Source organism: Corapipo altera, unplaced genomic scaffold (genome assembly GCF_003945725.1).
Source record: "Corapipo altera isolate COAL_440 unplaced genomic scaffold, ASM394572v1 RXGC01000072.1, whole genome shotgun sequence".
Taxonomy (NCBI): Eukaryota; Metazoa; Chordata; class Aves; order Passeriformes; family Pipridae; genus Corapipo; species Corapipo altera.
Genome location: NW_020884943.1, coordinates 821,846 through 842,712, shown reverse-complemented (window position 1 = coordinate 842,712; position 20,867 = coordinate 821,846). Strand labels below are relative to the sequence as shown.

The 20,867-nt window shown below is 43.6% G+C and overlaps 1 protein-coding gene across 4 annotated transcripts; it reads right to left on the bottom strand.

The window, feature by feature from the left end:
* Nucleotides 1-182: 182 nt before the first annotated feature.
* Nucleotides 183-20,618, bottom strand: KNL1 (kinetochore scaffold 1). 4 transcript variants are annotated; one of them, XM_027662079.1, is made up of 27 exons: nt 20,416-20,457; nt 18,748-18,927; nt 18,348-18,402; nt 17,889-17,928; nt 17,605-17,664; nt 17,352-17,413; nt 16,790-16,845; nt 16,421-16,457; nt 15,847-15,884; nt 15,464-15,516; nt 9,470-14,530; nt 8,694-8,838; nt 8,516-8,583; nt 8,290-8,388; nt 7,193-7,308; nt 6,867-6,957; nt 6,224-6,340; nt 5,642-5,729; nt 5,174-5,227; nt 4,714-4,753; nt 4,493-4,594; nt 3,928-4,028; nt 3,587-3,655; nt 3,327-3,436; nt 2,672-2,790; nt 1,438-1,560; nt 183-1,331 (listed from the first exon to the last, which is right to left on the bottom strand). In XM_027662079.1, the coding sequence occupies exons 3-27, from the start codon at nt 18,380-18,382 to the stop codon at nt 1,226-1,228; spliced, it is 6,990 nt and encodes a 2,329-aa protein (XP_027517880.1). In that variant the 5' UTR covers nt 18,383-18,402; nt 18,748-18,927; nt 20,416-20,457; the 3' UTR covers nt 183-1,225. The 4 variants fall into 4 exon arrangements, with proteins under 4 accessions (XP_027517880.1, XP_027517879.1, XP_027517883.1 ...); XM_027662078.1 differs by lacking the exons at nt 18,748-18,927; nt 20,416-20,457 and adding an exon at nt 20,540-20,618; XM_027662082.1 differs by lacking the exon at nt 18,748-18,927 and having other exon boundaries at nt 20,416-20,514.
* Nucleotides 20,619-20,867: the final 249 nt, after the last annotated feature.

Below are 20,867 nucleotides of genomic sequence, written 5' to 3'. Positions count from 1 at the left end.
ATTTTCTCTTTTTTTTTCCCCCCACTTTCTTCTTTTTCCCTTTTTCTCCCCTTTTCTTTCATATTATGAAAAGTCTTCCCGAAGTATTTAACAAAATTATTTCAATATCAGTATCAAATTTGCAGTCAGCGGTTTAAATACAGCAGCCAATAATCCCCACTGGAAGCAGGAAAGGTGCTAATTCCAACATTTAATGAACTTCCCCCTTCCAAACAGGAGGAAAACTTATAAAAACACAAAATATATAAAAACTGAAACACGGGGAAACATTCTTAAATTCAACATATTTTACAGGATACGAAGATTTGCAGCTGGGGAACGGAGAGCTGGGCCAGGGTTGGTGCTTCTGCTCCATAACTCGGCCAGGGGGAGACCAGATCCAACAGCAAAACCCACATAATATACAAGATATACATAAAACCAAGCTAGATCTTACAGATACTCCTAAATTTAAGGAGCTCTGTCTCCTTACTAAAATCCCAAGGCGTTCCAAACTGGGACAATGCACCAGCATCCTGAGATTGTGCTGGAGTGACACTGAACCTCAGAACAAACTTCAGTCACACCAAAGGCTTTGGGGCCGTTCCATCCCAAAGTCAGTGCTCAAGCTAAGGGATGTTTAGTCTTAATTCCAAAAATATTTCTGACTTTGGCCACATGGTTATTTGCTACAGGTTAATTGGTTAATGAATCAGATGCAGGGATATAGTGTCCGAACTGGGAGAGGCTCCAGCAGATGGATAAAGAGCAGACCTGGTGGGATCTGCAATTTAGTTCATGGTAATGAAATTATGACAGTGGAAGTAAACTCCAGTCCAGTTAATTTAGAGAATCCTCATCATTGCTTTGTCCAAGAGCTTTGTAAATCACCCCAGAACTAAATTAACAGGCTAAGGCAGAAGAATATCCATGTTAGGAATGACATTCCGAGGAGGTCACGATCCCCTGGAGTGACTGAGAGAAGACGAAAGGCAGCCTGGATTTACAAAGGACATAGGAATTTCTTCCTTCTCCTCTTTAGACACCTCTGCTTTTGTAAAACTCGTAGTCTACACCAAGTAGAATACTTGGTGCAAACTACAAGAATACTAAGTAGGCAGGAATACTAGAGCTGGGGGGCGTAACAGCATTCCCATTCTGGTGAGAGACAGCTGGAATTCTCACAAGAATAAACTCAAAGACTATCCATTCTGACTGCTTCAGGCTTGCCCATGCATCCAGTGGATCATCTGGGATCCTGGAGCAGATTCTGATGGATCAGAGTGATTATTCTCTGCAGATAGTGGTGACCAACTGGAACGCTGGAGAGAACAGCAGAAATTTCCTCCTTCCTGGGGAAGATGAAAGGATCACAAGTGTTGGAGAGGATCTGGAGAGCTTAATTCCCCATCCCTAGCATGGAAAGAGGTCATGTGGAGAGGTGCTTGTTCAACTCACCCGATATTCCCGATGTGGGTTTGGACACTGAAGGGAAGTGGAGCAGATGGATAGTCGGGAGAGAGAGACAGAGTCAACTCAAACTTGGCAAAAGCTGCGGAAGTGGAGAACAAAAGCTTCACCCTGTGGAACAAACACAAAGATCCAGGCAAAATAGTCAAATGTGCTGCTTCCGCCTTGGAATTGGGGCCAGGAGTGGGAATAAATGATGTCACTGACGCAGCAAAGCTCAGGAACTTCCAAAGAGTTCCAGCACAGACCCACAGGAACTGCAGAAATCAGATAAAGAGACCCTTTGCACTTTACCAACACCTCAGAATCCAAAGCCCCAACTTCCCTCACGGGAAAAGTTAATACAGAACCACCCAAAAATTACGGGAGAACAGAGACTAATAACAGAGAATAACAGAGACTGATAACAAAATACATGTTTTCTAGTTAGCATAAAATATTCCCAGGTAGCTGAAGTTTTCCAAAGTTTTAAGTAGGACTGACTTGCCTCCAATTCCATGGGATTTTTTTCACTCTTGCAAAGGGAACTACAAAATTAGAATAACCTCTGGGAACAGCACCAAGGTGGGCAGAGCAAGCTAATTATTGGACACTTCTTAATTAAAGATATACATGAATAATGGAAGGATGAGGTGAAGCTGTATTTGTCTTGGCACTGGGACATGCCACAAAATCGAGAATTAGCAAGAGAAAATGAAAAGTAAAGAAAGTAAACTTTAGTTTCAGTGCATCCATCCTTCAGTGACTGATTCTGCTTGGCTGACGCAGAGAGATTAAAAGAAACAAAGCCCTAAGCTACTTGTTAACTCTTGGTTCTATTTCCTTTGCACTGCTACAATTCGGCCTAAATATTTCAGAGTCAAGTCAAGCAGGAAAACAGCAAGGAAGGAGAGGTTGTCTGGTAGTCAGGAAGTGGCTGGATCCATGAAAAGCTTCATTTCCATGCATTTGGATACTATAATATGTATTTATGTATGTACATCTTCAAGTGTATGGAAATAAATTAAACTGCTGTCCAAAACAGCAGCATGAAAGCTCAACTTCAACAAAACCAATTTGAAAATATTTCAGTTTTGTTCCTGATTATCCACAAACAGCCTCTGAAGGACTGCTGTGAAGCCCATCTTATGGAATCACGGAATAACCTGAGTTGGAAGGGACCCATGAGGATCAAAGTCCAACTGCCCCAAGAATCCCATCACAATAACCTGAAGTTACTCACTCTGTGTCTTTGATATCTGTCTTCAGGAGATTGAATTTTCCACCCCATCTCTCCAGAAATTCCATCTCTTCTCCCAAGATTTTGCAACGATTCACCACCAAGGAGATGTCATGGAGAACCTGAGGGGGCAATCAGAAAAGGAACCACATCAAACACCCAGGTGGTGACTACGTGACACTTGAAAACACAGTTTATCCTAGAAAGTATAAAAAATAAGGGTAGTTTAACTGCTATCTCAGTCTGGATGGAAAAAAAATGAAACTGTACAAGTATAACAAATGTACATTTTTTGCTTTAAGTTTCTCCTTTGTCAATGGGCTTGTCACAGCCAGGCAGGAACCCAGAAGAAGTTTGGGTTGGCAATTTAAACCTACATTCTTTAGGAGGCAGAACGGCCTTCAGCTTAATTCTTTATTTCTATAGCAGGAAAAAAAAAAAAAAAGGCTTTTAATAAACTCCAGCTTTTAGGACTCCTGCTTTCAGGGGCAGGTATTTACCCTCACACCTCAGAATATTCCTGAAGCAGGTTTTGGCTTGCATTGCTGAAGCTTTCATTAAGGTGCTTTGGTTCTCAGGATCAGCCCTATTTTCTCTGTGACAGAAAAAGATTTAAGGGTTTTTTTTCAGAGTCTTACAAGATTCCCTGGAATGTTACCTGGGGCAAGTAGTACAGCGTGGGACACTTTTCCTGCCAGCTTCCCTGACTTTCAATAAACTGAAAGATGAGCCTTTGGACTAAACACGAGGAGGGTGGAGCTTGTTCCACTGTAACACAAAAGAAAAAAAAAACCCACATTGCCAGGAACCTCTGAAAAGCCATTTCATAGAGCATTTGCAGGTAAAGCACGAACTTAGAGTCTTCCCAACAACAGAGTAGCAGGGCTGCAACTTTCAAGCTACCCAAAAATATCTCACCATCCAGGAAACACTCGAAGTTCAGGCTAACGATGGTTCTGGAAGGATCTACACCAAAATCATCACCATCTGAGAAGGAAAGGAGAAAAAAACCCCCAGTTATTTCCATACTTAGTTCTGGAGTTACAGCTCTTCCTCTGCAGAAATAGCCATCCATTACATTTCTGAATTTTCATATGAAAAACACATTCAAAGCCATGCCACCTATCTCAGCTTACCCAGTGGAGTATAGTTTGTATTTCCTTTCAGCAGATCTTTACAAATGTGGAAATTTCAGGTTTCTATTCTATAACTAACATTTCAAATTCATAAAACATAGACCTACCCTTGTTGTGACTCACCTATTGGGGGTCCAAACACGACTGTGAGTTCCACAGAATCATAAAGAAAATTAAAGACTGCCTGCTGCTCACTCCATTCTGCAATCTCCCACTCAGTGAAGCTGAAAAAGGGAAAAAAAAAAACCCCACCATCACCCCAAGTTTCAACCAACCAAACCAAACAATTTCCTGAGGGACAAAGATCAGAGCATTAAATGCACTTGCAACTCTTACCACATAATATACCAGTGAATTTTCCAGTTCCAAGCAGATTCTAACATTCCAACAGAATGTAAAAATTTGTTAGGAATGCAAGTATAATACCATACATTTTATATAAATGTTAATTTTGGAACTGGGGAAGAGCTGGATGTTGCAACACAGAGCACCACGGCAAAGCTGTTGGTGGAATAACACATGGAAGTTCTCCAAGGCTTTATTCCTTATCCTAGGCTGCAAGGAGATGGGCATCCCAAGATTTCCCACATCAAATAACAAGGAAAACCAAACCCACCACATTTATGTACAAATCTGAGTCCCCAGAAATAGCTAATAAAAAAAATAAACCTGAGGGTGTTTTCCTTACTCATATTTCTCCACGATTTCCCAGCAGTTCTTTTCAGCCTTCTTGAGCTCATCCATCTGAACCAGCATCTGCTCATCCTCAGTCTCCATCTCTGACAGTTCCCTGCAAGGATAAACCAATCCCATGGGATGTGGCACCGTAGTTAAAAACACACCAACCCTCTAAAAACTTAGTGTGCACATGATACTGTGACATCCTTGACATCCCCTCTGACATCTTACCTCTGAAGTTCCTCTTCTTGGGCTCTGAGGCTTTTCAGTTCTAATAGAAAGGGAAAAAATGAGAAAAGAAGGGAAAATAGGAGAAAGGAGCAGCATAAAAAGCCCTAATCTGCTGTGCACTCACTGTTCTTAAAAACAGGAAGGATCTCAACTTGGTGGCTGTTACCCCTGCCTGGATATGGGGTCAAAGGTTGTAATCATTGAACAATTAATGTGCTGACTATGACAGCTGAATATGACTCCTCAAGTCACACTGTAGCAAGTTCTGAATTCCATGTTTCCAGGGGAAAAACAGGCATTTGCATCCATTAACATCTGTATAATTAGCTACATGCAATGCAGAAAATACAGCAGTGTTTGCATCTCTTTCAGAGCTGATACATCAGGATGAGGGGTTCAGTATCATCCTCTCCAAAATTTAAAGGACCAAACGAAAAGTGCATTCAGCTGGTTCTGTTACCTTTCTGTAGGCTCTGCCCTCCTTCCACTTCATCCCCTTCATCCCAGAAAGAATCTAGGGGAAAGAAATATTAGGTCTGTGCAGAACTCGCAGATTCAATACTTAAGAGTCTGTTTTGTTTGTGGGCTCTAGAAATCTCAGTATTTCAAGGGTAACTAAGAAAAATGTACAAAAATATGGGAAAGTATCTACAAAAAAACCCTCTAAAAGTGGTAATAACAGGGAAAGCTCCTTTTATTGCATTGTTTCAAAGCTGCTACTGGTGCAATGTGGTTTCTACTTAAGGCACTGGAAGAAAAGACTTGAAGATACAGAGCATTGTTACGCAGCAATGCCAAGTTCTGACAGCAGCTTGTGTCAAACCATCACAAACACAGAATCCTGAACTGACCTTTTGAAAGCAGCTCTGGAGAAAAAAAAAAAGGGGGGGGAGAAATTAGAATAAGTCACCTGTTTGGAAACACACACCTGATTCCAGAGCAACCAGGCAGCTCTCTGCCTCCTTCAGCAGCTCATCCACCTTTTCTATTCTCGCCTGGAGCTTTCCATGTTGTTCCTAAGATGGGAAAGTTGTACTTGAGTCAGTGATATTTTTTAACAAGCTGAATTTTCTTCTGGGATCACCATGTGGCTCTTTATTTGCTCATTAATTAAAGAAGCTGATAGAATCTGTCATTAGAGGGAAGAGGCAACAGACAAGCAGTGGCCATGTGTAAGCAAGTACTAAATACTTACTTGTATCTCCCTAATGAGGGATAAGACATGGAAATAAATGAATTAATAGATACAAATTTCTGATCCTGTCACAATGCATTACTTGTGTCATTTCCTTGCTACTTATCAGAGAATCCCTGCATGGATGGATTGGGTTGGAAAGGACCCTAAAGATAATCAAATTTGCATATGAATAGAAGGGAAATGTGTTTAAAAGGACAAAACTTCCAGGAGAATGCACACTAAAATAATTAAGCTCCCACGCAGTTAAAGACAAGAAATATGGTAGAAGTTCCTTTTTTAAAGCCAAATCTCTGCAGAGCTGTGGCTCCTTACCTGGGCACTCTGCACCAGTTTGCTGTACAATGTCTCCTTCTCATTGTGAGCCAAAATTTTACTCTCCTTGGTGAAATAGGATTTCATTTTGTTCAGTTCAGCTCCGAAGTTCTTCAGCTGCAATCAATGGGAAATACAGAAGAGAAAGTGAATGGGAATATAACCATTCCTGACTCTAGTTCACAACCAAACTGTAGTGATATCCTATATCTAAATATGAATTATGAAAAATACTGTCTTTGATCAATTTTGACTCTTTATTTTCATGGACTAGATCTGAATTCTTGTTTATCCTTGGCAATGGACTAGATCTTTATTCTTGTTTATCCTTGGCATTAGAACCACAGAAAACAGTATCTCTTGATCTTCCTTCTCAATTCTAGTGGGACACTTTTATAATGACTCTGGGTTTTAAATGCAAATAATTTTGGGTAATTTTCCCCCCTTTAATATATTTTAAAGGACACATATCCTTGTATTCTTCTGACATGCTGGAAATTCTTAGAAGTTTTCCATTCAGAAAATATTTGGCCTTGTTTCACCTGTTGTGATTTTGTGACCATTCTGGTTCTTATTTTATTGGAATACATAAATCAACCACTTGTTCATTATGTGTAAGCATTCCCTCTCCATGCAGCATTACCTCTTCATCAGAGCAGGTTCTCATTACTTCCCACAAACTCCTGTTCACATTCACCAGGAGTTGATCCTGGACATTTGCATATGTTTTTAACCTGAAATACAGAAAAAAAAAAAGTTGTAAGCCTTGTTGCAATTGCATTGGTCACACTGGTGTTTATACAATTAATTTCTAAATCTGTAATAAAATTTCCACTGGCATAAAGAAGGTTAACTGTGGTTTTATTTTCTCTGTATGTAATGTATGAAGTTTTCTTCAGGGCATTTGCATGCAAGCAGAGGTGAAGGAATGAAATTACTGATACAGTGTGTGACTGGAAAAGCACTCACTCATCTATTTTCTGAGACAGGGCCTGGCAATCCTCCTCATAAATCCTCAGCTTGGGCCGGTGAACGTACTGGCTGTAGATGAGATCCTCTGGGGTAGGAGATGCACTCACTGCACACTGGGAAAAACAGGGAAAAAGAGGGGAAACCCCCCCCATATTTTTCAGAAATAGTAACTTCCAATCAACTCAATTTCGTTTTCATGCCTTGTGTTTCCTCACGCTTCCTTTTGGGACATGTGTCTCATCACTAGAGCTCAAAAGAATAAATTAAATGTTGAAAGAGGTTCACTCCCTTTTAGATGAAGGCTTTAAAAACATCTGTGTGTTATGCAGGTAACAAGAGTGCTCCACAATAAAACAAGCTGACTATGCTTAATTCAGAATCAAAGTTCCCAGAATAAAGCCTTATTGAGCTTTATTCCACAAACAAATATGAGGGGGGTATTTCAGCCTAAGATGGCCATATAGTAAAGCTCATAAATAACTGACATCAATTAATTCCACCCTTTCAGGGAAAGTTTTCAGGGGCTTTTGGAGGGGTGGTGTCTGGTTTTCATCAGTCACTAATGCACAGCAGTAGAGTTATTAAGCCTGATGAATATCTAGAGACAGCTCAGTATGAATAAATTTGTAAAGTCAACTGTAACTAAGCTGGATCAGCAGTTTAAATAAAAACGGAAGAGATTTAGAAGTCAAACTTCTGTTCTTTATTTCTTCCCCTTTTCTTCAGGGGAGGAAACAAAGAGCAGCGATGTCATGGTGCAGCATTTCTGAAGGAGAGAATACAACAGGTAGTAGGAGTGCAGAGTAGTAGCTGCAGTCAGTAGATGGACACAGTGAAAAGATAAAGTGAAAAGACTAGACTGAGTTCCTAATTCTTACTTTCAAATTTATCATCCTCAAAAGAAGCTAAAAAAGCAAGAATTAGCATATATATCCAAGAACAGCAATCCCGAGTAGATGGTATTTGGTGAGGAGACACAAATCTTCTGTTTTTCACTTAAAGTCCTTTGAGTTGCTAAAAATTAAAACCCAAACCCACAAAGGGATATAATTTAAGGTCAATTATATTGCTCCTGTCAAAGGAGAGACACTCACATTGGTTGGCAGGTGGCTCTGCCGGGGCTTCTGAACCAGAACGTGGACTTGGAGAAGGGTAAAAAACTCCCCAACTGTGACAGCACCACTCTGAAATTTCTGCAAATTTGGGGAAAAATGTACAGATAAGTCTGTTTTTTAAGCAAGGACAGTTACCGGTGTATAACACACACCAGTATTTTCCTGTTAGGACAAGAAGTTGGTGTCTTCCAGCCTCTGTACATACCTCCCATAAATTGTCTTCACAAACGCTGTCTGAGAGAAGCTGGGACTCCACATGACTGCTGGGCTGGACTGGGAAAAGAGAACAGAAAGGAAAAAGGGGGAATATTGGTGAGGTTAATGATATTTTAACAGGGTAGAGAACACAAGCTTTGGGACTCTTATCCCAAGGGGAGCCTTACTTGTTAATTCTGCGTCAGCCCTAACAGAATCCAGGGAGCTGCTGGCACTGCTTTGAGGACAGTCAGGGATTTTAGCTGAGAGATTTGGAGGTTCTCCACCTTCATCAACTTCTACTTGGTTCTGAGGCACAGCAGCAAAAGTAACCTAACATTAACAAATTAAAAAAAAAAGTTAATATAGTTATATGAAACAATCTAAGTGGTTTATTGTAGTGGTTTCTTGACATTCAGAATTGTTTCACAATTCAGATTGTTGCACACATTTTAGATCTTTATATTTTATATATATTTTATACTGACGATTACAAAGTTATTTTTAAGGTCAGATGGATGTTCTGTCTTTGCACAGATTTTCTTGATTCAACTGCAATTTGTGCTGTCTATAACAAAATTAATTCAAACTAAACAGCCATGCTTGGGTTATAGATAATTACTTTAGGCCTCACTATAACCTAAGTCAAAACTAGCAAATAGTTTAGTTCAGAGGACTAAGAGCATTTAGTTGAGAAACAATTAAAAGGATACTGTGGAGACAATGATTTAAAACTGGCAAATGCCTTATTCTGCCCATTTTGCCTGGTTAAGGAATGTTGAATAATCAATCTGATTATTCTATTTTGGCAAAACAATGAAAAACACAGGCAACGACACAGGAAAATGACAGCAAACCAGCAGTTAAGAAAAGCAAGGAAAACTGCCAACAGATCCACTTACACCCCAAAAATTTAACCCAAAGCCCTGTTGGTGTAATCCTTACAGTGAGGGGTAAGGCTCACCTGCAAGTCTTGTGCTTCAACATCCACATTTTCATGCCTCTTGACCTTCTTTGGGCTTTGAAGACCCTCTTTATCTTGTTCCAAAGATCTTTTGGTGTTGTGATTTTTCGTCTCTTCAAAAAGATCCTCTTCCTGGTGGCAGATTTGTTTTTTGCTTACGTCCTCACAAACCTTTTCCACGAGTTCAGAGCTGACAGATTCATTGGAATCCATTTCTTCCAGGCACACGGGGAGAAATTCTTCTGCTATGAAGTGAGAGGGGCTGAAGTTCTGCCTGGTGGATTTGTTACCTGGGGTTTCCCCAGCATTTACTGGAACTGGGGCTTCTGCTCTGTCTGATTTCGCATTTATGTCTTGTACAGTGGAAACAGAAGAATTCCTCCTGTTTGGCAATTTAGGCTGGAAAATACCCAGAGGGATATTTATTCCTGGATATTTATCCTGAGGTGCCATGCCTATGGGAGCAGCTCCAGATTCCAGACCTGTGTTCTCCGGCTCTTTGCTATCAGAGGAGTTATTTGCTTCACTGACAGCGGTTTTTCCCAACCTCAAGGTATCCTCTGGCTGAGCTGAGGATTTGGGTAACTGGTCAGGAAAAGCAGTTTGGGAAATGGAGAAAGCTGCAGATTTCCTTCTCAGATCCTTCAGTTTTGAACAAACATTTAAAATACCCATTAATTCCAGTGAAAGATTGTCACTGACCAAAGGTTGCTCGGTTTGTTCAGAGTTTATTTGAGAGTCTTGTGGAGGCGTCTCCCCTTTGGCTGACAGCTCCTCATTTTCCTTGGATTCCTTGTTAGCACCTGGAATGAGGCTTGCTCCAGCCAAGCCCAAATCTGGAGCTGAATCTCCACGTTGAGACAAATCCTCTTTCACTACTTGGCTTCTCCAAGTACCAGAAGAATCCGGGGAACCCTTCAAAGGATCTGATCCCTGGATGGGAAAGGCAACATGGGATTCCAAATCACCGCTTCCTTCTCTGCAATCCACAGGACCATTACCTGGGAGCTCCAAAGATGCTCCCTTTGACTGCAGGTTTTCTGGCTGTGTGAAATCCAGCTGCCTGCTTAGAGGGACAGAATCCCCCATGGGAAGGCCACAATCTCGTGGTGCCTGGAAATCCATAGGCTTTTCTAGAAGTGAGACAGAATAAATGGAATCTGGTGTTGTGCCACTGGGGGCCTTGGTGGCTCCCTTCTCATTAGGAAACGCTGAGGCTGATGAGGCAGAAGAGGAAATGCTGGGCTGATCCTTAGGTTTTGTGGGATATTCAGAGTTCAGGTCTCTTGTTTGTGAGGAATCCATGTCACCCCTGGAGGATCCCAACACAGCGTGTGTGTGCTGTGGTAAGTGCTGAGTGCTCGGGTGGGCCTCAAATCCATCGATATTGTTGTTAACAGCAGCAGTATGGGATGCAGTGATTTCCATGTCATCCTGGTGGAGGGCAAACACAACGGTTTTATCGGCAGGAATGGCTGGAATGGGCTGTGGGTCCCGTGCTGTGTGAGTTTTGGTGATCTCCATATCCTCAGCCAAAGCAAAACCGACTGTTGTGCCCCCTGCAGCAGCCTCCTGCCCACCCTGCTCCGCCAGGATCCATCCGTCCTCACAGGAATCTCCTCCGATACCTGGATGAATGGAGTGAGACCCGGTCACTTCCATGGCATCCTGGTAACTGGAGAACAGGACTGTGGAGGTGGAGGGAACAGGCTGCCAGCCCCGCAGGGGGTTCTCTGCCAAAGCTCCGTGGGAGGGTTTGGTCATTTCCATGTCATCCTCAGGAAACATCGTAACTTGGCTGTTGGGAAGTCCAGCCTCCTCACCAGAGTTTGGCTGAACACCACGAACAACTATTCCTGTGGTTTTATCAGCAGAGAAAGACATGGAAATGCCCACGTCAGCCTGGCTCCCTGTGAACATCACACTCCTCACAGGATGAGCTGAAGAGAGGGAATGGAGCCCTCCCTCATCCTGCGCAATCCTGTGGTCTATGGCAGCCGTGTGGCTCTGGGTCATCTCTGTGTCATTGTCCTCATTGCTCAGGGAAAACAAAACAGTCCTCTCCCCTGGTATTCCCTTCAAGCTTTCCCTTCCAGTCCTTTTAGCTGTGCTGAGTACCCACTGAGATGCAGCTTTCCCCACGGATTTACTGACTGCAGAGGGATCGAGCTTAGTTATTTCCATGTCAGAGGGGAAAACACAAGTTTGAACTCCAGAAATCAAGGCTGTGGCATCGTCTGAAGTCTTCCTCTGGAAAACAACTCTGTTGTCTGTTGACATCATGTGACTCCTGGTGATGTCCACATCGGCATCTTCTGAAAACAGGGTTGGTTTCTCATCAGCAAAATGCTTTAAACTACTCACGGGCAACGTTTTCCTGCCATGCACCAAGGAGGTCTCCTGTCCCACAGGCTGCTCCTGACTATTCGCTGTCATCGTGGGCCCCTTTTTTAAGGGCTTGATTTCATTTCCACCTTGATCAGGGTCTCCAGGCGCTGCTTTTGGCTGTGATAGAACAACACTGAGGGTGTAATCTGGAACCCTCACCGCGCAGCTTCCAGCCAAGTCCATGCTTTCACCTGAGGGAACCACAACTGACTTTCCTCCAAACAAAGGCAACTGGGAACTTCCCCTCTGCGGCTGGGATGTCCCAGCTCGCAGTCCAGCAGCTGAGGGAGGAGGTTTTAAGTCCTCTCCTGAAGCATGTGTTTCACCCGTCCGAAAAGGTCTCTCAGGATCTACTTGAGTTGGCAGCACTTTGTTTACTGCCCTCACAGGGTGGGTTTTCTCTTGCCTCCCTGAGTTTTGGCAATCTGCATTTATTCCCAAGGCTGTTCCAGGTTGCTCATTTCCTCTCGTTCCAGAGGGAGCAGGTTTGTTACGGAAAATAAACGAACCACTTGGAGCCAAAGGAGTAACAACTTGCTTCTTCATGTTCAAGTCCCCACGTTCCATTGCTGCAGTTTGACTGGTGATATCCACACCGAGACGACCGGAAAATGGGAAGGGCTGGTTTTGCAGCTGCTTGGATACTGTGTTATTTTGATTATTATTATTATTGGACCCTTGTCCCGTGTTAATAAGAGCACCATCAAGGGCAGCAGGATAAGCTTTGGTTATGTCCATGCTTTGATCACCTGAAAACATGACTGTTCTGTCGCTCGTGCAGGAAACTGAAGGGTTTGGAAGGTGTTTTTCCAAAGGTTGTGATACAACAACTTCTTGGCTTCGCAAAGACAGGGATGCTCCAGTGTCAGTGACGACACTCCCAGGGACTCCTCTGTTTTGCTGTTGGAACAAAAATGTGCTCTTGGCAAAGGAACTCAGATCACTTGCCTGGAAGTTGTTTTTTCCAATCATCTGAAGATTTTTAGTATTCATTTCAATGGCCTGGCTCCTTTTAATATTCCCATTGATACTCATCACCTCAATATTTTCCTTGTCCATGTCTGTGGAATATGCACCCTCAATGACATTTTTGTTCTGGTTCTTTCTTGGAATGATTTTACAAAGCATTTGTTTGGTTTCTGCAGTTGTCCCACTGCTTTCATCACCGATGACAACAGCGTGGCATTTCGTTATTTCCATTTCTTCCTGCTCAGCTCCACTGGAAGCTGTGGATCTGTTATCCAGAAAATGAGGTTTGCAGGTGACAGGGGCAAACACTGCAGCAGGAGGTTCATTATCAACACTCTTTCTGTCTTCCTGAACACAAGTTTTAGTCAAGTCCATGTCTTCTCCTGGGAATATTACTGTCTTCTCACTTGAAGGAACCAGCTGGGGCTGTGCTGAGGGATGGAACCTGCTCTTTGGAGCACCCAAATCTGTACATGAGCCAAACCCAGCATTTGCTGCAGCAGGACCGTGAGCCTGGGACATGTCTTCCATATGTCCATCCGAGGCTGAAGGTAGTTCAAGTGCTCTGGGTTTACAGGACACAGCAGCTCCATAATCTCCAGCTGCTACACCCTGTGGGATGTCCCCATTCCCACGTGCTGGGTGTCTGCTCCCTGCTAGCACAGGGTTTGTACTCCCTGGCTTTTCGCAAGTTTTATGACATAAAGGGTCCGTTCCCGTGGTGCTGTTGTTGTAGATGACGTCTGTGTAATTCCCAGTCATTTCCATGTCCTCACATTTAGAAAACACAAGAGTTTTGTCCCCCCGGAAGACCGTCTCAGAGGACACAGCTCCCTGGATGGCAGACATTGCCCTGGCCTCCTGTCTCATCCCTCTCAGCACTGAAGGGCCTCCTCTGTCTTCAGCATTTGCTGCTTTCCTGTCTGCACAGAGCTGAGGGTCCTGCTGAGTCAGGTTCTGATTAGATGCTCTCTTCAACACAGAATTATCTAACTCTGTGGATGAGGAATCCTTTTGGAAGTGGAGACTTTGATTCCCAACGCTGGAGCAGGGAAAGGACACTTTTGCAGTGAGATTGGTTGTCATGTCCATCCCATCATCCACAAAGGCCTGGGTGACATCCCCACACTCCAGCTGCTCCGGTGGGGCCTCACCAACACCAGAGAACGGAACCCTAACACCAGCTGCCTCACATTTTGTCATTTCCATCCCACCTTCTTGCCCTCGAAAGACCTGTGTTACATTGCAGGTGTGCAGCGTCTCGTGGGAATAGACAAATTCCTCAGGCAATACTGCCACGTTTTCCAAGCCTTGGCAAGGGGCAAAGAAAACATTCTCCTTGTCAGGTCCCTCAGCAGGATTCGGTGCCTTCTTCTTTGACTTCAGGCTCCGCATAAATTCATTGAAATCTACTTTTTTTACAGCAGGAGCCTCTTCCTTCTGTTCCAGGGACGGGCACGGGTGGTTGGCGGGGTCGGGGAGCAAACCGAATTCCTGGCTGGCTTCTGCCCTGCCGTGGCTGGAGCTCAGTCCAGCCAGGAAGGTGATGTCTACTTTGTCGGTTCCGTCGGCCTGCTGGGCCCTGAGGTTCCGGGAGATCAGGGCCGTGTGACTGGTCGTCATCTCCACCGCGTTCTCCTCCGAGAACAGCAGGGTGGTGTCCTGCCTGCTCGCCCTCAGAACAGCCTGGTCCACGTCCTGCCACTAAAAAAATTTAAAAAAAAGAAAAAAAAAAAAAGAAAAAAAAGAAGAACCCAGTGACTGGCACGTAAAACAAACGATCAGTCGTTTATTCTATTTAAAACAGAAGTTGGCTAATGCAGTCTTCAGCTTCTAGCTCTATATCTCTCTTTTTCAAAAAAACCCCCTACTGATTACAGGCCTCCCTGATAAGCAATAACATATTCAAAAAAAGGACAGTGACTTAATTATTCACCATATTTAAATGGTTGTTTATGAGAGAAAGTGTCTCATTTTACATTTCATATCCAGCCACATCTTAGTAAGCAAGCAACAATTACTGAGCCTTATGGATCAGTATTTTCTATTTCTCTGCGATGTGATTTCCGCCTTTTATTTTAGGGAACTACAGGTTTCTCCTTGCCCAGTTTATTATGCACCTGCCCCAAAGCAGCAGCACCAGGCTGGATGTTTTAAAACACCTTTCCACCACTGATCAGGGAGACTTTATTCTCTTTAACAGAGAGGGTTTACAGTTTTAAAGCTGGGGGCAAAAACTGGCCAGTAATAAGATAGAACACTATCAGGTATAATGAATATAGGAAGAACAGCTTCATGTTTACTTCAAATTATATTTGCTGTTTTATAAGTACACAGACTCATCTGAAACATGAGCTCTTTTGTATATTCTTAGACAAGAATTGAAGAGAATAGAGGAACTAGCTCAGTACTGAGAAGTTAGAGAAGCAAGAGTTATTCATGTTGCAGTCTAATGGCTATCAGAGTAGGAAAATACTTCAAAATAGAGAATATTCACTTGCAAAAGAATTTTCTGCAAATACACAAAGGTTTATTTTTTAGACAGTCAACATTTTTCACCATTTACCACACAAATTCTTGTGATATATTTTGGATGCTGGTATTTTCAGCACCAAAGAACTAAAAGCTTTCACATACCTCAGTTTGCTGCACCAAAGCCTGGATGGGGGCGTGAAGCAAAGTGTTCATCCCTGTGGAAAGAAAAGGGAATACTCCAGTTCTTGTGCTATTTTTTCATTCTTTTATCCACAGTGCTGAAGTTCAATGCACTGAGTAAACAAACAAAATTAAACCCAAATATATCCTGAAAAACATTTTCCTTGCTCCCTTCAGGACGTGGAAGGGCCACGCAGACTTCTACAACAGGATCCTTGTAAACAGCTTTGTGGGACAAAGCCCATGCAGGAGGAGCCCTCCCAGATCAGGGAGATTACTTTAGACCTGCTAAAATTACTAAAAACACAATCAGTAGTTTTAAATAAAGAGAGTCATTTTGCTAATAATTTTATTTCCCAACTCACCAGTGATCTCACACGAAACAGCTTCAGTTTCCTCATCCCTACAAAAGCCGGGTTAGATAAAGAGCTTGTTAGAAGGTTTGGAATATTTCAGTTGGTTAAAAGGTTTCAAAGAGGAGCCTTGAGCAATAAACTGAACAGACAGAGAACTGTGTTGCACAGAACTCCATGGCAGATGCCACGTGGGACTGGGCAGCAGATACCAGACATTATGTATTTGTCTTCAACATATTCTAATTTGAGTCACAATCTTAATTTCCCCATGAAATTATCTCATCTTACCATTCCACAAGCCACTGCTCAGCATACAGGGGCAGTTTAATTCCTCAGTGACAAGTAAGAAAGATCAATTCTTTATTTTTCATAGAACTTATGATTCTATGAAATTCCCCTTCACACATACAAAGTGACTAAATCTGTTATTTTACCACCAGGTCATTTTAATTTTAAAAATCCCATCACTGCGTTTTATATACAAGAACTTCGAGGCCAGACTAACGTCTTTTCTACCTCTGAGGGAAAAAGTTTAGCAATAAATATCAAATTACAACAAATATCCATCAGACACGATACTTACTGATGAGTAAAGACATCATCCTTATCTGCTGCATGCTCTGAAAATTACAAACACATGACAAAATTACAATGTGAGAAGCATGATCATGGTTGGACTTGGTTATCTCAAAGGTCTTTTCTAACCTATGTGATTCTGACTCTAAAAAACACTGAGACAAGAGTGAACTGCACAGAAACTGTTCTGAAGTTCTCTTCATGTGTCTTCTCATGACAAAAACGCTGTGACCAAGGGGTTTTCAGCCAGCACAGGACAAAGATCTGACCATGTTGTTCCTTTCCCCAGACTGACAAGCCTGACTTCTTAAATCCAAGTTAAATCTTGTTGTTAATAGTCTGGGAATCCTATCAGAAGAATAAAAAGGAGTTTTACCTCTATTTTCTCTCTCTGATGTGCTGTTCTTAAGATCTCGGTGGAAGACTCTGCAGCTAAAAAAAAAAAACCAAACAGTTTCTTAAAATACAAAACCATCTCTTTCAAAGCAAATTTAAAAAAAAAAAAATCAGCCCTAAATTCAATTTTTTTTCACGTGTTCTGAAATGAGATATCAAAAGCCAGAAGTGTACTGAACCCAAGCACGTTTTACAGGGAGATGATAGTACATGATGCCATTTTGATACTTAAGATGGAAACCACTAAATATTGAACATGAAAGAAAAATTCCTAATTATATTAAATTCACTGAACTGTTACTTTTGTGGGGTTTTTTTTCCCAGTTGGGAAGAGAAAACTAATAATGGCTCTTCAGGGTTCGAACCAAATCAACATAAATATATAAATAAACATAAATATATATAATATAAAAACCAACTTCTTGCTGCTTGCAATCATTTGTGATTATTCAGTGAGGGTAATATAAGGGGGAAACAGATTATTCCCAGCATTTCATGCTTAAATAAAGGCTGCAGACCTGCATCCTTCAGCTCACACTTACTTGATGGTGCTGGCAAAGCTGACACGGCGTGAGCTCTTCCTTCGCCTCTCTATATTAATATCCTGCCAATAAAGCACACGACACTTTGATATCCATAAGCACAGCTTTCCATGAAACACAGACCCCCCCCCAAAAAAATCTAGTGTGCTATTATTAAAATTGGTGCATTAAAACCACCTGCATTATTCCAGGGACACAGTTTAACCAGCAACACGTCGAGGACCATCGGGAAGAAAGGACCCGACAGACCTACCTGGGTCAGCTCATTCCCACTTCCCAGATCATCCAGAGGATTTCGTGGAGCCTTTAAAATCTGAAAGAAAATAGAACAGTTGAGAAGAGCAGCTCCAACTCCAAGAGCTCATTTCTGGAATGGAGAGAGTTTCTAGGAGCTAGCAGGGCCTCTCAATCAAACAGGCTCTTTTGGAATGCTTTTCTTCAACTCCAGTGAGGAAAAAAAAATTCCTCTCCCAGCTTCCCTTTCCTCCTTCCCTCCCTCCCAGAGTTTTATTTTGAGGAATGCTGTAAGTTACTCACGGAGGACAGTCTCTTCCCTCTGATGTGCTCCGTGTTATCACTGGAGGGGAGAAAGGGAAACGGGTATTAGGATATGAAATCGCTCCGAGGTGCGTTTCCTGAACAGCCCTGCCATGGTTTCGAGGTTAATAAACTGATTTCTCTGTTATTTTTATGAGTGTGAAATCAAATAAACGACTTGCTTGGAACAGATTGATCATTTCAGCACTGCTTCCCAATGAAATAAGCTTTGGAAAACTCAGACTGCCCTCCCACCCCCAGGGTCAGTTCATCTCCAGACCATCCATCGCCACAAAATCCCCTCAGAGCTTCCCAAGCACCGTCAGAGAAACTCCCTGTTCTTCTTGGCAGTGCAAACCACATTTCATTCAGGGGATGCTGGAGCGCATTAAGAAAAGTTTTGCCTCTAAAGGACAATATTTACAACACAGTAAAATTCCTTAGAAGGTTTCAACTCACTTTTCCACGTTCAGGTCTGTGTAAATCTTGTCCATCGCTGAAGGATGTGCTTTCCCTACAGAAGGCAGAACCAAAATCCAAAACCATTAACGAACCTCAGAAGGAAAACAGCATAAACCCACAATCAGTTATTAGCTTTTGATGCTGTATTTTTTTCTCTCCATTTTTCTCTGGTTACAGAAAGTACAGGCCTCTCAATTCCACGTTTTCCTGTTACATCCATATTATACATATATTGTGCTAACAGTAAACTGTGCTATAGCAGTTTAAGCATTATATTGGCAGCCTCTCTTCTAAAATTAAGATTCTGGTCACCGTTGGAGATAAATGTGATCAAACCTTATCCAAGACAAAGTTTGCTCTGACACACAAGACATTTTTCAGTCAATACTTTCCTCACCCTCTAAGGTGAATTTATGGTATTTCAGCTTGTTGCTTCCTGTTCCTTCTCTAGATACAACCAGAAGAGCCTGGCTCTGCCTTCTTTAAACTATCAGGAATTCAGGAACATGGATAACATCCCTCTGATGAGAAACATCCACTGCTCTCCCTGTCCACCAGTGCAGTTACCTCAGTGTAGCTGATGGAAACCACAAACCCACCCTGATTTTCCAAGCTAAAACTAAGCCTTGGGTAGGAAAAAGAAAGTTCAGAATGCTAAATCACATGAAATGCTATTGGGAATTTATTATTGGGTATTACTTCAAATTATATGGTATTATATTAATTCTGTTGCATGATATAGTGTTATATATGAGATATTTAGCTTGAATTATAGTGGAAGGGAAAAGTAACATTCTCTAACACAATTTTAAGGCAGGACAATTTTTAGGCAACACTAAGCCAGTAGGTATTTTTCCTCAATAAATTTCTGTTTGCCTAAACAGAAAAAAACCAACAACAACACTGTTTTTAGGACACTGTCACATGTGAAGGTATATAAAAAAATGAGAACCAGAAAAGCTTTAGAGAGTGACACTGTATTTGTACACAGAAGCTGACTTGCTGGAATGAACCTTATTGATTTCTTGTTTCATTTTTGCAGGGTAATTCATGGAATCCTGGAATGGTTTGGGTTGCAAAGGACCTAAAAGGCCATCCCATTCCAACGCCCTGCCATGGGCAGGGACACCTTCCACTAGCCCACGTTGTTCCAAGCCCTGTCCAACCCGGCCTTGGACACTTTCAGGGATGGGGCAGCCGCAGCTTTTCTGGGCAACCTTTGCCAGGACCTCCCCACCCTCCCAGAGAAGGATTTCTTCCCAATATCCAACCTAAATCTCCCTTCTTTCGGTTTAAAGCCATTCATTCCTCTCACCAAGACCAGCAGGTTTATGCTGGTCCCAGCTCAAAGCAGCCTGAGGGACCCTTGGCTTCCAGGGCCGGCAGCTCTGGGGCTCCAAATCCAGAGACACCTTTCGGGCCAGCGTCCCAAAGGTTTTGGGTGCAAATCCAGCCGTCCTGGGTCAGGCTGAGCACACAGAGAAGGGACAGGGGACACGACAGGCCGTGCAGGGGCTGGGGGAGAGCAGCGTGTGGCTGTAAAACCCCTGATCGCTCTGCCTTTGGGGTTATTAATGCGGAATTCACAGCCCAGCCACCCTCCTCAGCCGCTCTTCCCTAATCCTTCCTGGAAATTATCTACACTCCTTGAGAGGCGAGAGCATGGCGTCGAGCTGGGAGGATACTTTGTTGATAAACGACCCTCTTTATTTAAACGATCCCTCTTTATTCTCCTACTTGACACTGCGAACACAAGAATCTCTCCACAGTCCTTCCAGTCCATCCCCCGCCGCCCATCCCGGCCCTCCCCGGCCTTTTCCCCATTGGGACAAGCCGACTGAGCCCCTTTTCCCGTCTCTTTTTGCTCCCGGGCCGTTTCCCCTCACGGTCCCCGCGCCACAGCCCAGGCGCTTATTAATCACTCGTATCACTAATTACACCTCATTAAAACGTTCCCCAGCCACGAATTACTTCGCATCGATCCACACCGCGTTTATCGGGGGGTTTATCCCCACACGCCTCAGCCCTCCCTCCCATCCAGCGGCTCCCCCGGGGCAGCACCGACCTTCTCCTCCCGCCTTCTCCCGCGCTCGCAGGATCTGCCCCGGACACGGGCAAACGGCCGCCGTCACTCCCGCGCTGCCCCAGCACGGCCTCCTCCCCTCGCTGGGCCCCGCAGCCGCTCTCACCTCGCGCTGGGGGCGCGGCGGGGCTCCCCCGTTCCCGCTTCCCGACCCCGCTTCCCGCTCCCGGTCGCCACCGCCCCGTTCAAATCCAACCGCCCTCCCCGCGCCGTGACGACACGCCAGCGCCGCCGTACAACATGGCGGCTCCCTTTTTTGCCGTACAACATGGCGGCCTCCGCTTATCGCCCCACCGCTGCCATTTCGCCGCCACCCGCGGCCCGCGCGCCCGCAGCCGCGGTGACGAGGATGGCGCGGCAACCGCACGGGCTGCGCGGGGTGCCCGGTCCCCCGTGGGGTGGCCTCGCTCAGCGCTGTGGCCGCGCAGGTTCGC